At 58.2% G+C, this 16,971-nt stretch overlaps 2 protein-coding genes across 4 annotated transcripts in view; both read right to left on the bottom strand.

Annotated features, from left to right (window-relative positions):
- The window catches only part of EHMT1 (euchromatic histone lysine methyltransferase 1), a 121,544-nt gene extending 118,704 nt beyond the window's left edge, over nucleotides 1-2,840 (bottom strand). Inside the window, exon 1 of one of the 2 annotated variants that reach the window (XM_080402126.1) lies at nucleotides 2,583-2,840. In XM_080402126.1, coding sequence (XP_080258252.1) covers nucleotides 2,583-2,603 — 21 coding nt within the window. In that variant the 5' untranslated portion in view covers nucleotides 2,604-2,840. The remainder of the gene's footprint in view (nucleotides 1-2,582) is intronic. The other variant, XM_080402123.1, reaches the window with a different exon arrangement.
- Nucleotides 2,841-5,828: 2,988 nt separating this feature from the next.
- Nucleotides 5,829-16,971, bottom strand: part of ARRDC1 (arrestin domain containing 1) — a 39,602-nt gene continuing 28,459 nt past the window's right edge. Inside the window, exons 3-8 of one of the 2 annotated variants that reach the window (XM_080402143.1) lie at nucleotides 14,102-14,152; nucleotides 13,390-13,544; nucleotides 12,719-12,901; nucleotides 12,177-12,353; nucleotides 11,537-11,993; nucleotides 5,829-10,633 (exon numbers count right to left, since the gene is read on the bottom strand). In XM_080402143.1, the coding sequence (XP_080258269.1) occupies nucleotides 10,572-10,633; nucleotides 11,537-11,993; nucleotides 12,177-12,353; nucleotides 12,719-12,901; nucleotides 13,390-13,544; nucleotides 14,102-14,152 (1,085 nt within the window). In that variant the 3' untranslated portion in view covers nucleotides 5,829-10,571. The remainder of the gene's footprint in view (nucleotides 10,634-11,536; nucleotides 11,994-12,176; nucleotides 12,354-12,718; nucleotides 12,902-13,389; nucleotides 13,545-14,101; nucleotides 14,153-16,971) is intronic. The other variant, XM_080402144.1, reaches the window with a different exon arrangement.

Genomic DNA, 16,971 nt, shown 5'->3' with positions numbered 1-16,971 from the left:
TTACTTGGGGCTGCCTCAGAGCAAGGCACCCAGAAGAGAATAACCATCGAAGTTTAAAGCTGAGAACTTACAAAGAACTTGGTGCTCAGAGAGATTCTCCCTCACCCATCAACACCAAGATTTGCCAAGGAGCTATTCTATACCGGAAGCTTTTGTCTTAACAGCCAACAACCTTATCTGCAGAGGTGGTATGGACACTCCCCGGAGACACACAGACAGCACTCTTTCCAACCTGCCCACTCCCACCCAGCTCTTTGCGTGGAGCAATTATCTCCTTCCAGCAACACACCTCTGCCCCTCTCTCAAGTGAAATAATCCCTCGTTTCTGTTCCATCTTGCACATGGCAGACCATCACAGTTGGGGGATGTTTATCCTTGCTCTCCCCTGCCAGCGCTGGGGGAGCAAAGAGCATCTCCTCCAGTCTCTAAATTCCAGCCTGATTTATACCAACTTCCTCCCCTCTGGCCTCAGATTTGTCTGAGTTTATGGGGGAGGGGAGGAATTAAACTCCAAATGAGTGATCGTTCCCCCTCCATAATCCACAGCAACATCTGTGGATATTAAGCCTGATTCTAAGAGCGATGTTTCTTGATGCTTTGCGTACAGAGCAGACCCAGCCAGGACTGCTGGGAGATGCTTCCCAAAATAAAAGATGGGCATCTGTAGTGTTAAGACTAACCTGCGCATTAAAAGTTGATGATTTGTGAGCCAACTCCTGCCCCTGTTACAGCCATGGCGCTCTCCTGAAAGCAATCACACCTGATCCACTTCAGAAGCACACACAAAGGGCAGAAGGATCAGGCCTTGAGATGCAGTTGTGATGGAACACAAAGCATAAGGAAAGCCTTGGGCAAAACTCCCACTAAAGATGATGGGAATCTTGTCTGAGTACTAATTCAACCTGTTCTTTGCAGCGCTTCCCAAAGAACCGCTGTTGTGATACAACACAAACCGTAAAGGAAAGCCTTGGGCAAAACTCCCACCAAAGATGAAGGGAATCTTGTCCGAGAACTTGTTCTTTGCAGTGCTTCGCAAGGAACCGCCGTTGCCACCTGCGTGGCCGTGCCACAGACCTCATCCCAGGAGGGGCAGAAGCTCCCTGCGGCAGCACAGCCCTCCGACCGTGGTGTTTCAGGGAGAGCGCTGGGACAGGCTGCAGCACAACCTGGCACACCTGAGCCGCAAGGTGCCCAGAGGTCCTGAGGTAACAGCAGCGGGCTGCAGCGACAGGGCACTGTTAGTTTCTATACGAGGTATATATATAGTTTTTATCACCACCTCAGCGCTCCTTCTGCATGGGCAGGCTCAGCAGCCAGCATGCTGCAAGCTGGTGTTTACCTGAGGGCAAACAGACCTACAAGAAAAGTTTATACACTCTAACAAAAGGGCAAACAGACTTTTTATAAAAAGAGTTTATAATGTATTAACAAAACCAGGGGGGAAAGTTTCAGCCTGGCACAAAGACCCACTGCAGGCGCAGTGTCCCAGCTCCACGCGCCACTCACGTAGTTTCATGGAGTAGCCGAACTCTTTGGGGATGTTTCCAGCTCTGGCTAATTACGGCCAATTGTCATTACACGGCAAACTTCATTTTCTTTGGGGATTTTGGATGCGACGCCAGAATTTCCTCAAGGTTTGCGCTCACAGTCAAACCCCAACAGTACATGGGCAAAGCGCGCTGGAAGCCCCCGCACCCCGGGCTGGCTGCGGCCTGGGGGGGGGGGGGGGGGGGGGGGGGGGGTGCAGCCACCCTGAGCGCCCCTGGCTCCCCGGCAGCCCCCGGGCCCGCTGCCGGGCCCGCCGCGCTGAGGGCAGGCGGCAGGCGGGCGCGCTCGGCCCCTGGGGAAACTCCCGAGTGTTTTCTGAGGGAAAACTCCACGGCCTTCCCCGCCGGGGGCTGCCCCGCCGGGCCGCCCTTGCCCAGAGAGCCGCAGACCGCGGGCACAGCCCGCCGGACAGCACCTGCCGCGCCTCCCGCCCGCACCGGGCCCCGGCCGCCCGCCGGCTGCTCCCGCCCAGCGCGGCCCGGCTGCCGGGGGCGGGCCGGGGGCCGGGCCGGGGCCGCCCCGCCGCCGCGCGGGCCCAGGGCTCTGCATGCCTCATGCCTGCCCCCGCACGGGCGCGGACCCGCCGCCCGGGACCCTGCATAGCTCATAGCGGCGGCCACGCCGCTACCGCCGCGCCCGGCCGGCCCTGGACTCTGGATGGAGCCGCTCCAGCGCCGCTCGGCGCCCCGTCGCATGGGGGGCCCCGGAACATGGATGGCGGCCGCGCCGCTCCCCCCGCCTCCGCCACACGCACTCGCTCCCATTGGGGGGAACCCCGGAATCTGTATGGCCCATACCACTGACTCACCGCGGAGGGGTGTTACTTATACAGAGTCCCGGGCCCCCCTACACACAATGGCAGCAGCTCCCACATTCTTCCCCTCAGAGGAGTTGGACTGAACCATGGGGCGGCGGGGGCACGGCCCCCCTCCAGGCCTCCGACAGAACCCGCCTGGCCCTGGGCGATACCACTCCACGCTCCCCCATCTTCCTTCCCCCCGCCCGGGTAGATGGACGCCGCCGCTCTCACTCACCTCGGCATCCACTGTGGCCATGGCCGGAGCCCCGGAGCGTAGCCCCGCCCCCTCGGCGGCTCCTCACGCCTTGGCTCCGCCCCTTTCCCCTCACTTCTCAATGGAGACGCTCCGCCGGCCATCGCGCATGCGTGCGGCATCATGGCGGCCCCCAGGCGCCCCTCCGGCCGTACGGCATCATGGCGGCGCCCACCAGCTGCCGGCCGTACAGCCGGCGCCGGGCAGGGGGTGGGATGAGGATGGGGTGAGACGGGGACACGGGTGGGACGGGGGGGGGGACGCTCCCCACGCACGGCCGCGCCGGCACCCCTCGGACCGCGGACTCCTCACTACTTCCATCGGGAGACCCCGCCACGGCGGCCTTGGCCCCTCGTGCCGTGGGGGGTACCCCACCATGGGCTGTATCCCTGCCGCCCGCGGCTGCGGCCCGGCGTGGGGCCAGAGCACCAGCCGATCCCAGCCTTAAGCACCTCTCTTTGCTACAGCCGGGGACGGGTGGGCTAGGGGAAGGGGGACACCCCACGGAGCGTCTTTCCAGGGCTTTGTCCCCTTCTCACATCCCCTGTAGCTGCTTTCACACCCCCCAAATCCCCTCCCAACGCCCAGGCCCTAAAGCCATGATTGCAGAACAATTATCCCTTTTACAGCTCTTCAGTAAAGCAGAAGATACTGCAAGGGGGAGATAAACGCCCCCGCCCCCCCCCCCCGGGCTCCGCAGCCGGGGAGCCACATCGAGGTGCGGGGGTCCGGCTGCGGCTGGCTTCTTGCTGGGCTGGGAACCGGGGGAAGGAGGGCTTTGGGTGGCCCGATGTCACTTCACAGATCTCTGACCAGCCACCCCAGGGTCCCCCCATCTTCTGCCGCCTTTCTCCACAAACCCTGCTCTGCCGGGGGGTTGCGCCTGGGGCCACCGCCGGGCTCCCCGCCCCGGTGCCGGGCGGCCATCGCTGCCCTGACGGAAGCCAGGAGGCTCCGGGGTGGCGAGCACAGGCGCCCCCCGGTACCCGCACGGGGGTACCCCAGGATCTGCCCTGGTGGCAGCCCCTGTAACCCACCCACGGAGCCCCGGCCCCCCGCCGGGCTGCCACCCCCAGCCCCACCGGGACCCCCGGACCCAGCAGAACCGCGAGTGCCGGGGTGCGGGGGCTTCTCTGGGGGGTGACAGACCCCAAACGGCCGTCCGAGGCTGCAGGCAAGACCCCAGACCGCAGCGAGAGGCGGCGGCCCCACTCCCCCGGCGCTGCCGCCCCCGGGAGGGCAAGGGGCAGCCGGCCCCACGGCCCCCGCGCCGGTCCCGGAGCCCCACGGGCCGGCCCCGGACCCACGGCCCGCCGCGGCCCCGGAGCCGGGCCCGGCCGCGGCTGCTGCTGCCCCCTCCCGGCCGCGCCGCGGTCAAAATAAGAGTCCCCGGGGCTGAGGCGGGACCGGCCGGGGGAGCCGCTGCCCAGCCCGGCCCCCGCCGCGCCCCGGTTTAGTAGCAGCTAAAAAATCCCCCCGAGAAGCCCCCCGCGGAGTCCCTGCCGTTGGGGTCCCAGGCGCGTCCCCGGGGTCTCGCTCCCTGCCCCGGTGGTGGCGGGGGTGGGTGTCCCCCCCCTTGGCTCCCCCCAGCATGGAGTGACCGTCCGTCGCCAGCCCCCAGCCCCTCGATGCGGCGCGGCGGGAAAAACCCGGCGTCACCCGGGACCACCGCGCTGTGCTGGGGATGCTCAGCTGGCGTGGGAGGGAGGGCAGCGCCCACCTGCACCCTGCGGCCCCCAGACCCCTGCACACAGCCCCAGCTCCCCCAGACCCCTGCACCCAGCCCTGGCTCCTCCAGACCCCCATGCCTATCCCCGGCTCCCCCAGACCCCTGCACCCAGTCCCAGCTCCCCCAGACACCAATGCCCGGCCCCAGCTCCCCCAGACCCCCGCACCCATCCCCGGCTCCCCCAGACCCCTGCACCCATCCCTGGCTCCCCCAGACCCCCGCACCCATCCCCGGCTCCCCCAGACCCCTGCACCCAGTCCGAACTCCCCCAGACCCCCGCACCCAGCCCTGGCTCCCCCAGACCCTCACACCAGTGCTTGGGGCTGGGGGGAGAGGGCAGTGGGTGCAGCAGCAGGGCCAGGGGCTGCTGGCCCCCCTCCCTGTGCCTTTGCTGGGGCTTCATCTTGCTGAGCGGGAGCTGGGGACGCCTGGGCCAAACCTCCCTGGGCCGTCAGGAAGGGAAGAGGCTCCCGCAAGGAGAAATAACGTGAAGGCAGCGAGCCCTCGCAGCCCACCACCGCCTGCCATCAGGGCTCTCGGCCCACCCAGTTCAGCCTCACGGGCCGGTTACAGTGAACGGGGCAAGGGCGAGACCTGTTTGGCCATTAACTGCCCCGTTTCCCTGCTGCGAACCCCCAGGGTGTGTGGGGCAGGGGCTGAGCCCCAGACAGCGTGGGGCAGGGGCTCAATCCCCAGGGGGAGCCTGGGCTGGGGGCTCAGCCCCAGACAGTGTGGGGCAGGGGCTCAGCACCAGGCAGCGTGGGGCAGGGGGTCAGCCCCAGGGGTGTGTGGGGCAGGGGCTCAGCCCCAGACAGTGTGAGGCAGTGGCTCAGCCCCAGACAGTGTGGGGTAGGGGCTCAGCCCCCAGGGATGTGTGGGGTAGGGGCTCAGCCCCCAGGGGTGTGTGGGGCAGGGGCTCAGCCCCAGACAGTGTGGGGCAGGGGCTCAGCCCCAGACAGCGTGGGGCAGGGGCTCGATCCCCAGGCAGCGTGGGGCAGGGGCTCAGCCCCAGGGGTGTGTGGGGCAGGGGCTCAGCCCCAGGCAGCATGAGGCCAGCCCGCAGCTCGGCCGTGGCGGCGCGGCTCTCCAGCCAGGCTGACATCGCCCTCTCCCGCACCGAGCCGGCCGAGCAGGGACGGACGCCACATCCTGGGATTCCTGCCAGCAGGAAGAGACCAACCAACCGCCCCGGCGCTTCCTCCGTCCTCCACGTCCTTCCAGCTGGGCCCTTCCCCATGGCGGCAGCGTGGGCACAGCCGAGATGGCCCCAGCAGAATCTTCCCCCCGCAGCGGCTGCCCGGGGCCGGGGGACACGCGGGGGACACGCGGCTCTGCCATCGCCTTGGCCATAAACCAGCTTTTCCCTTCCAGCTGCCGCTGTGGATGCCGCCTCTGAAAACTGATGGCCACTTCTCGCCCACCGATGCCCTCCCGGTGGGTCTCAGCGGACAGGCTGTGCTCATCAAACACCTACCCCCAGCAAAATCACCCATGGTCTTAAGAAAAAAAAAAGCAGCGCTTTATTTACCCTTTCAGATCTTTACATTTGGTGTTTTAAAACCCAGGACAAAAATACTCCCCCCAAAGCCGTGGCAAACATGTAAAACCACTAGTTTACATTTTAAAACCCAGTAATAAATTGCGCAGAAGTCTCCGGTTGTACAGAGCCGTCACAAATATTGTTGTATAAAACCCCAAAATCTGTAAAGAGAACCACAGGGATAAAGAATTACAGCCATGAGTATTGGTACAAGAAAGGGCACGAGTTTTGAGGGTTTTACCCCACCAGTCTCTCTTGGGGAGGAGGGATGGGACATTCCTCTTGCAGATAGTTGGAAATACTTACAAATACAGAATAAAAACCAAATGGACCTCAGAACACCCTTTGTCTCCTCTCTTGTGCTGGCTCAACAGGAAAACTTCCTAGCAGAAAATATTTACTTCTACAAAACTACTGGAAGTTCAGTGGAAAGCTAAAAAAGATTCACTGGTCCAACAATAAGAGCCTCCGTGTGTTCCCCGTCCCCCCTTTCCCAATCTCCTGTGGGCAGAGGGACAACAGGTGCCAAAGCAGAGTTTAGTAGGACACAACAACGAAAAAGCCAAAAACATGAAGGCAGCACATGTGGAGAGCAGGACAAGAACAAAACCATGAAGGACAAAAAAGAAGCAGAGGAAAAAAAAAAGGCAGATGATGGTTTTGGTATTTTCCATTGAATGCTGAGTTTGGAAACAATTAGCTCAAGCTTCACTCATGTCCCACCACTTCCCCTCCCCATTTCAAACAAACCAAAACCAATTGCTTAAAAAAATTGAGCCAGGAATTTGAATTCCTATGTACTGAAGTTTTTTCACCCAGAGCTGGGTTCGGAAAAAAGGGGGTTTTCCCCCTCTTTATTCCAGAGTTCAGAAAGAGGAGAGAGGGATGACCGAGAGCCTAGAGAAACTCCCCAGGACTTGGAGAGGCTGAAGCTGGAGAGGCTGAAGCTGGAGAGGCTGCAGAGAAGAGAGACAGCAACAAGGCAGAGGGCAGGGATTGTCTGCTCGCCCTCTCCAGAAGGGAACGTACTCAAAGCCAGGCACCGGGCTTTGCCTCATCGTGCTCACCCAAAGCACTCGCGTACCCCAAGCACCTCGCTGCCACAGCACCCTGGGGCCAGCTGCAGGCGGGTTTAAGAAGAGCTGGATGAACTCCTCCATCCTGCAGTCCCGGACCATTTCAAAGGGGTCCATGAGACACGAACAAGGCTCTTTGTGTCAGGCTTCAATTCCCTGCTGCAGCGCTGGGGGACAGGCAAGGCTGGGCAGGAATGGTGGAAATCACGGTGCTGCGCTGGTTACGGCTGGCTGCTTGCACAACAGCGAGGTCGCTCAGAGCCAAACTCAGGGCGATAACCTGCTGCATCCTGGCCAGAGCTGCCTCACGGGTCTGACAGAGGCATGAGCTGTGCGTGCCCAGCCCCAGCATCCAAAAGAATGAGGACCACCACGAAGCCTAGCTCCGACTCCTTCCCGCTCCCTCCACAGCAGCCAGGGGAGATGGACACTCCTCAGCAGCGAAGAAGAGCGTGCCCACCTGCTCCTTGCTTTGCAAAGTGGACTCCATGTGCAGCATCGGGTGCTGAAGGACCAGTTCGTAGCAAACAATCTGGAGAACAAGCTCAGGTGCACGGGAGTGCTGCAGAGATGCTGGGCACAACACAGGAGCTGTGTGTGATACAGCTGGCCTCTCCTCTCCAGCCTCCACCGCGAACACTGCGTTCCCAGCTGTGAAGGTTAAACAAGGTGGGCAGACACTGGCTGGGGGTCTAGAAAGGCAGCCCAGGGGCTCTGGCCACAGTCACCAAACAGCAATCAAGTTTTCCAGCCAAGAAACATGGGCTAGACATGTCACCAGCAGCTCAGCTTCAGGGATGGGGAACAAGGATCCGGGAACCCAGTCCCAGCCCAGGCTGCCTCTCCCAGATCCCGGCTGGCTCAGAAGCCCGTAGTCCAACCCAGCAGGTCCAGAAGCATTGACAACTCACAGGAATTTTTCCAGAGCTGTGGAAGGGATGTGGGTTGAGACCTGGAAGGAAGGGTATGTACTGCCAACAGCAAGGAAGGGCACAAGAGCCACCGGCTGAGCCAAGCAAAACAGGTTCAGCTAACTGGGAGCAAGAGGAAGAGCATCAGGGAAGAGATGCGGCATTACGAACAAACAAGCACCTGCCTTTGACCCCCTGCAGATGAAGAATGCTTTTCATGGCAGGCACAGACCACCAGGCAAAGAAGAGAGTCTTTAACTAATAAAAGCTGGGCAGAAGCATAAGTTGAGCAGAGAGTGAAGAAGGATCCTTGTGTCTCAGACGCAGATCACACCTCAGGCTACTTGCCATGACAACATTTAGGCAACACCTACATGCTTCAGACATGGTATCACCAAACCGTGGGTATGGGAAGGAGCCTTCTTCCACTTTTATAAGTTTATTCCAAATGGCCCTTTAGGAGAGGGCATGGGCTGGTGGTCTCCAGCCAGTCCTTGGCTGTTCCATCTCCATCCTCCTGAAGGGAGAATCCACTCTCCCCTTCCCCCCCACCGGCTCACCTCTCCAGTCAGGCAGCAGAGAGCACTGCCCAAGACCCATGGGCCACTTGGACAAACCACAGCTTTGGGACACAGGGCCAGGGGAGCAGCAGTGCTCCAGAGCCAAGCGCACACGGTGCCAAACTCCCTCCAGCCATCTGGAACTAGGAGCCTAGCACCACGGTCAGGCTGCATCGTGCTTGTTCTCCCCGAGCTGCCTTGGCAAAAGTCACCATCCTTTCTGGCGAGAGCAAAAAACTTGCTTCATATTGTAAGAAATCAGCAAGGTGCATTCCTAGATTTGGCATGAACAGGCACATGAATAAGCATCAGAAATGGATGAAAAAGCACAGCATTTCTCTTAGAATAATTTATTAAATACAGCATTAAAATTTGTATTTATGAATTCAATCATTAAAAACAAAACTTCATCTCATATATATATATATATTTTCAAGGACAACGACAATCATTCTATCAACGTTGGTGCATGTTGTGCCAGCACTGCTCAGAACAGCACCTTCTCTACACTATCCTTAAAGCAGTTCAACGCTTAAAAAAAAAAAAAAAAATAAAAACCATTTGCAAAGAAAAGAGTGCAAAACAGGGCTTGTCCCCAGCTGCCTGCCAGGGGTGTGCAGCGGCGAGCTAAAATGAGGTGGCAGAGGCTGCAGTGCTCCTAACAGGTTTGTTAGATATTGCCTGCCCAGTGTGAGGCAGCCTGGAGGCCAGTCCTCAGGGATGCCAAAGGTCTGCAGCCCATAATTTCAGCCGTGGCTGGATGCCTGCAGCTCTTGAGTATCTAGTTTGTGGTTTCCTCAGCTTGGGCAGTCAATAACTAAAAAAGCTAAATGAGGAGGGGTAAAAAAAGAAGCGCAAAAAGAAAAATGTTGTTTTACATCCACCAGCTTCTTCCCCTGACCTGCCAGGTCCGGCAGAGGCTGCGAACGAGCCGTAGCAGTTTGTGTTCCCACTTGCTCGTTTTTGCACTCTGCTGTGGCTCAGGAGACAAGCAGTAAACCAGCACCAGCTCGTGGTGAGAACAGTCCCCCGGCCAAGCACCCTCGTGCACTGGCTTGGTGGCACTGACCGCTCCCGCAAGGGACACCCGGCTGAGCCCCGCGGGAGGGCTGTCCCGAGGGATGGGCTTCCACGGACAGGGTCCTTGGGCAGACTCAGAGGTAGCGTTGGACTGACTTTTGTAACTTGGTCGTCACGTAATTCTGGCCTGGGCAGCGGCAGCTGGGATGGAGAGGGCACCCTGCAGGGCTGGGAGATGGGACACAGGGGATCTGGTCCCCCCCGCTTGCAGGCTGGCTAGCGCCGTTCAGCCTGGGCGCTGCGGTCTAGCGGTGAGCAAGGACGTGCTGTCTGCTACAAGGCTTTTCAGAGAAAAGTCGCCCTTGCTGGGAAAGGCCAGAAGCGGGCTGGCAGGCACCCCACGGTAACACCGGGCTCTGCCTCCACAGCTCACCACGGCCTCCTGCGTCATGAGCACGTGCCCCAGCGAGCTCACCGCGTGCAGGCAGCGGTGCAGCCCACTGCGAGGGCCAAAGGCTGCCGGTCACTCACCGCACAAACGGGCACAGCGAGGGCTTGTGCTTTTGGCTTTTTGAGAGTCCCTGACCTTCTGAACCCGCTTACTCCAAGAAACCTCTTGTTTCAGCTACCCTTAGGACGCATGAGGACAAGGAGGAAGGGCTGTCAAAACTGTTTCTGGAGAGCACACGGCCCCTAAAAAAGACGAGAAAGTTCACACAGCCCAGCCTTCACCTACAGTGGAGACATGCCAAGTCAGGAGCATTTCGGATAAGGCATCGCAGGTGCTTTGATAGTAAAGCAGTTAGTGTTGACTACAGTACTTTAACACAAGCTGCTGCAGAGGGCAACCCTGGGGCAAAACCAGCTCTCCAGCACTTGGTGCAGCAGCAGGAGACCGTTCAGTTTCCCAGACCTCTCCTACATGCACACACAGGCTGCTCTGGCTGCCCTTTTTGGTTTTCTTCCCCCCTCCCTAGAAAGAGACTTAAAAAGCCTGGGCAGGGATGTGCCATTTACCCCACCAAGCAGCCAGAGAGATAAAAAGACACCTTGTGCTGTACCAGACTTTGCGGTAGGCAGGTGAACCGTGGCGCCTGGGGGTGGGCAGCGCCAGCGGGACTCGAAGCAGGGGAGGCTAGTTGCCGTTGATGCTGGAGTTGGCACTGCTGCAGCTCTGCTCGTAGGATGGAGGTGCCTCTGCGGGGGAAAAAAAGAATAAGAGCCGTTATGGTGGGTGTTTGGGAGGTTCCCTTCATCCCAGTCCATGTAACTCAGCGTAGAGTAAGGCAAACTGCTAACAACGCACACGTCATGCACACAGGCACTCCCTCTCCAGGACCCTGCCCTGCTGAAATAGATGGGGTTTGCACATGTGCACGTAGGACGTGAGCCAGCCAGTCCCACCCCTGTGCTGACACCTACAGGGGTTAAAATCAGCACCTCAAAGTCCTGTCCTGTTCCTCCCTTTCTTCACAAGCATCCTCACGTACTCCAACACCTCCAGATCACAGGTGACCTGCGTTCCGTGTACCCCAAGCCAGGGCTGAAGTGACACACCAAGTGCCTCATCACCCCGGTGCTAACAGACAGGTTTATTTGGGCAGGACTGTGCTAACAGACACTGCTGGCCCCTGCCACCCCAGCCGCCTGGGACAAGCACAGCTCCAGGCATCCAGCACGCTGGGATTTCCCCAAGCTTTTCCACCCTGGACAGTCTCTCAGCTCCCGCCCCCGCAGCTTGTGTCTTCAGACCAGCTGCAAGCCCACTCCAAGTCAGACAGAAGATTTCAGTTACACAGTTTTCCTGGCTCTGCTCCCACCAGCCTCACCGCAAGCCAAGAAGTTTTTCTATCAGTGGGAGGCTGGAAGCTCATTTAAGAACAGGGAGATCCTCTCACGACGAGCCCAGGGCGGGCACGGGTGCAGATGTGGGAACGGACAGCCGGCTTTTACAGCTGTAAGAGGGGACTCCTGCGGAGGCTAAAGCAGGCAGAGAGATCTCATGATCCCCTCTGACATCGGCCCCCAGCAGCCTGACATTCCTGTATTCCCACCCAGTTCACAGCTGGCAAAGGAACTCTCATGGTAGGAGACATTTACCAGCGCGCTGCCAGCCCATTAGGATCTCAGGAGCGGGCTGCTCACCGTATGGGTAGCCCCACGTGCTGTACTCTGGAGGCAAAATGAGCGAGCTGGCCGTGGGGACGGGCACCACGTTCCCCTCGGCGTAGTAAGGGACAGTGGCTCCCGTTGACAGGCAGAGCGTGGGATGGTTTGGGGAGCCCGTCTGCTCCGAGTCCACCCTTATCTCCTGGAAGCTCAGTCCTGGGGCGTAGCTGAACGGCTGCTGCTGGGAATGGCTTTTGGTGGGGATCGAGACATTGTCCATCGAGTGATAACCACTGGCAGCCTCCTCTTCCTCCGGCGGGGCACTGGGTACCACTGCAGACGGTATGTGCTGGATGGAGCGCGAGGGGCTCAGAGGTACCCTGTTCACGGCAATGTTCCCAATATAAATGGGGAGAGTGACAGAAACCTCTGGTGACTTGAGGGAAACCTGGAAGAGAAGGAAAAACAGTGGCATCCTCTTCATTATAGACTGCACTGGGAAGGTTCATCTGATGTGAGGGCCACCCACACCACACAGCTACGGAGTTCAGTGATTGAGCTCAACCCAGCAGAGAGCACAGAAGTTGCAGCACAGCCCACTGGAGCTCCACAAGGCTACTGGTGTACTCACTTGGATGTAGTAGTCAATATGTATGAGGCTACAGCCCTGCAGAATGGACTGGGGCAGTGCTGGCACAAGGATCTGCTCCTTCCATTCTGCATGTTTCCAGGCTTTCACTCCTGAGCCCTCCACCTCTGCGATAGTCCTCAGGTCGTAAATCCAGCGCTTGGATTTATAAGCCACTTTCTGTATGGACAGGAGAAAATACAGCTAGCAGAAAGCTTGCAGATGGTCTTCTGTCTCCCACAAACCTAACCCGGTACACAAAACCACCCAACTGCTTTGTCAACAAGCACAAACCTAACGTGCATATTACAGAGCAGAAATACCCATCACTGTATGACAGACTGAGTTGGTTTAAGCAAGACAAGTGCTACCACCTCTTTCTCCAGGAAGGTAGAGAGAAACAGAGATAGCCAGAGGTCTGGACTCCTTTCTGCCACCTCCCAGCAGCAGAGAGGCACACTGGGGAGAACTGCCCCAGATTCATAGAGGTCGCAGGGGAGTGGAGTACCAGCACAAGCCAAAGAATTGTGCTTTGGGACGGTTACCTGGAGCAGACTGGCTACCACGGCCCCTGTGTCCCGGCCCGATTTGTTCTCTATGTCTGTGCGGAGCTGGATGGCTTGCCCCACGATGTACCCTTTCAGATCCGAGGTGGCAGTCAGGATAATGTTGCCGCTTTTCACAAGCTTGTAGTTGAACTTCTTGGTGATTGACATCGTGTTGGGCTGCTGCAGGACAGCAGAGAGACAGAGATGTTGGCTCAAGAGAGCCTCCCGGGAAACACTCAAAGATTCAACAGCAAGCAGAAATACCAGTCTAAGAGGACACAAAGAACCAGCAACACAGCACTACCACAGACAACAGGTCTCGCTTCTCCATCTCCCCAGTTTCGCTGCTCTATTAGCCACTCTTGCCTCCAAAGCAAGTTCCCTAAACCCAGGTCTCTGCAAGCACCTGGTGATACTGGCCAGTACCTCCGAGTGCTGAACATTCACCTAAATCTTTCAAAGCAACATGCAGAAGAGTCAAAAATTGCTTGGAGCAGGGACAGATGGCAAGGCAGGACAGATCAGGAGTCCTTATCCTGCTCTTGCACAGTCCAGGCATGCGGTCAGAGAGCTGTCCAACCACACAGTTATTCCCTAGACAGCATGCCAGGGTAAAGACAAGAGCTGAAGCCTCAGCACTTCCCAGCCATGCTCCTCCTTGTTCTTACCTCGATGTCAGGGATGTCGTTCAAGTTGAGAGGGCAGAGAACGTAGAAGATCTTGTTGCACTTGTAGTCCTTGGAGAAGCGAGGTGTGTCTATCACAGCTTTCACCTGATGGAGGACCTTGCCAAAAGGGCCTTCAAATGATGTAGGAGCAGAGGCTGGAGTTGAGAGAGAAGGAGGAGGATCGCAAGGCTGAGTCAGACCAAGCATTTCCGAACTGGAAGTACAGTCCCTTTAAACAGCTTTCCTCTTGACCTGAGGAGTTCTGCAAGCACCTCAGAGACAGAGCACGTAGAGATACCCCCAAAAAAGACCTGAACACCTAGGTCACTCAGAGGCCTTGCTGCAACCTCCTTACAGAAGGGATCCTCTGCAACCGCAGGCGCAAGAGCAGAGATCCTCTCTCTGGGCACACTGTGCAGGATGGATGGATGGCTACAGACCAGGACCCCTGCACACACCTAAAGAGCTCACAGGGGCACGCTTGGAGAGGCACCAGCGACAGCTCAGACCCGGCTCTGCACCAACACAGAAAGTACCTACTTCTCTAAGCTCTTCTGCTGTCTGTGGCTGACCTCACGCTTGCTGCCCGTAGCATCTCCAGGCCAAGCTGCCAGCCTGCCTCTGCCATCCAGCCCAAGCCCTGCTCAGCACACCTCGAGAGGCTGCCAAAGCCAAGGCTTACATGGAAGTGCCTTCAGCCACTGCATCATACCTGGCAGCAGGAACTGGAAGGGAAAGTTGTGCTCTCCAGCTGTCAGGACCCCTGTGGGAAACAAGAGTAAAAGGTAAGTTGGACAGGCCATTGCCTTGGAATGGTAATGATCTTCTGGAGAGCGTAATCTTCTGGAGCGAGAGGTCACCACCTGGGGAATAACAGATGACTTGTCCAGCTGCCTACAGCCGGCTGGACAACTGCAGATGCAACAAGCAGTGCTCGAGTCACCAGGAGCATTTGCTGCCACCACCACTCCTTGGGACGGGAGACGGCTTCATCCCCAATGACTGGTTCTATGTTAAGATACCCAGTAAATAAGGTAGTTTGGGGCAGAGTTTAAGGGATCCCAGTACCATGGCAAGTGGTTAGCCCCAGACTACTGACAGGGCATGGAGAAGGGTTGCTGTGTGTTTATCCTTCTTCAAGCAGGCTACAGCCAGTCAGAGGGAAGGTGAGAAAGCACAGGCACTGTCAGAGGGTGGTAAGGAGGTTTGGTGGGCATCAAGCCTCTACAGCCTCAGCCACATACCTAGCCCCATGCAGACTGCGCAGTGTTTAGGAGCTGGAAACAGAGGTCCATCTCCCAAACCCATCCCCAGTCCCAAGAAGGGACCTGCAGTACCCCAGTCTGGCTGCTTAAGACAACAGGAGCAGAGAAAAAGTTACCCCAACGTTAAAACCTCATCACTGGTTTTCTTTAACCATATCCCACCCTACAACAGTGTCCTGGAGGGCACAGATCGGAGCCAAGACTCAGCACACGGCTGGACACCGCTACAGACTCAGACTCCCCAACCCCATCCACCCTCCAGCACTCCCATCCAGATTCCAGCTGCTTCCCAGGGCAGCAGGATGGTTGAACTGACCCGCAGGGGCAGCTCCCGAAGCTGCCTTCAGTAAGAAAGCACTAAGGTGTATCCACATTTGTTAAATACGTGTAAACAGGAGAGGTTTTGTTTGTAAAGTGGCAGTGCTAAGAGGAGACCCGGATACCGATGAAACCACGCTGTGCTCATTCTGCTTTGCAGGATCACTGCTGCAGGTACCAAGGCTCCGGATTTGGCTGGCACTTTTGTTGATGCAAGACGGAGACAGCTTGCCTGTTAGCAATGCTGGCTCCGCAGAGCTGACAGTAATAAGAGTCCTATCGCCGGGAGATTAAGTGGATTACGTGACGGTGACGGGGGGGAGGTGGGGAAGAGAGAAGGGTAAATCCCCCTCCCTGGCACTGCAATCCAGGCAAGGAAGCAGGGGAGGTGACGTTTGACTCAGTGCATCCTTCACGTTATAAAAAGCTGCACCTCTGCCCCTCCACTTGCTCAGCCACCCCTCGGGGACCTGAGGACACCCCAGTTCGCACACAGCCCGCCCGCAGCACTCAGGCAGGCACCATAAATAGCACGACAAGCATCCCTTCGCGTAGCGCTACAAAGGCAAGTCAGGAGAGAACTGAGCGATGGCTATTTATACACGTTGCCCTTACAAAGAGGAGCAAGCAAGACTTGCTCCTTCCCATCACCCCACCCGGAACAACCCCCCGGTGATTCCCCTCCTCGCCCCCCAAACCAACCCGGGTTATGTAGGCTAAAATGCAGCACCAGGTCCTGTCACCAGGTGGAGGCACAAAGCCAGGCACTGCCCCCGCTGCCGGCACTGCTGCCTGCACTGCTGCCTGCAGCGCTGGGACAGGCAGAGCAGGGCAGCTCCTCCTGCCCCCTCCCCGGGCAGCATCCCTCCGTGCAGGGCAGCAGCTGAGATGCAGCAGGTGCCTCTGCTTGTCGGTTACGGGGTAAAGTCTGGCTAATCCGAATGGCTCAACTAAGCCAGAGCTTGGTGCTGCTCCAAGGGTTTCTGCCTTTCACCGGGTACCGTTCAACTTTGACCTTATTATCATTTCACTTTCGGAAAGTGAATCAATAAAGCGGAATACATCAACTCTCCCGCACAGCTTCTGCATTGCGCTAAGGGGACTGGCTCCACCTGAAAGGGAGAGGGAGCAAGTCCTGTCACTGCAATGCAGACAGGAGGCAGATGAGAGCCCCAAAGGGCAGTGGCCGCTGAGTTTTCACCAAGACCTGGAGACTTTCCAGCTGTCTGACCTGCAGAGCCCCAGATGAACATGCAGGCAGTGACTTCAAGTCTCCTGCGAGGAGCACGAAACTTCACGAGCTTTCCAGGACCCTCAGGAAAAGCTCATGGACTCCACAAAGTGAAAGTTCCTCTTCCACATTACAGGCAGCATGATCCAACAGGTCCTTTCGGCCAAGCTCCTACCCAGCTCACGTGCACCAACAGAAAGTCGTGCTGGAGGTGAACCTGCAAGCATCTCACGTTCACAGTTCCTAACCCCCTGCAGAAAGCCAGGGGTCCTGAAGGTTTCTCCCAACGGCAGCACCAAGCAAGGCAAAACACTCTCACAACAACGTGCATGGCCAGCATCACTCGCAGAGGATGTGGTTTGGCTGTTGGAGCCACCGCGTGACTCGGTGCCCTGGCACAGTTTCCACACAGGTAGCCCAGCCTCAGAGCAAGTCACCAAGTGAGAACTGCACACAGGTCAGCACAGATGACCCCGACAGCTCAGACCCAAGCCCAAGCACCCTAAGACCTGTTGGCTCACGGCGTACCCAGACTGGCTGTGAGCCCACCTGGGGCAGGGAGCAGCCTGCAAATTCCTCCCACAGCTCCTGCCCACAACAAACTGCCCGTAAGGGCTAGAAAAGGCCATTCCTGCTCTTCACAGCCGGTGATGAGTTTCAAGACCAGCCATCCCAGACTAAAGCTGTTCCCCATCCCAGTTCACGCAGACCGAGGGCACTGCAGTAGCACTTGGCTTGCAGCCACGAGAGCCCAGACCTCTGTCCTAC

This window comes from Falco punctatus, assembly GCF_963210335.1.
Source record: "Falco punctatus genome assembly, chromosome: 9".
NCBI classification, from domain to species: Eukaryota; Metazoa; Chordata; class Aves; order Falconiformes; family Falconidae; genus Falco; species Falco punctatus.
The sequence above is the reverse complement of the archived record's forward strand: the minus strand, read 5'-3'. Positions and strand labels throughout refer to the sequence as shown.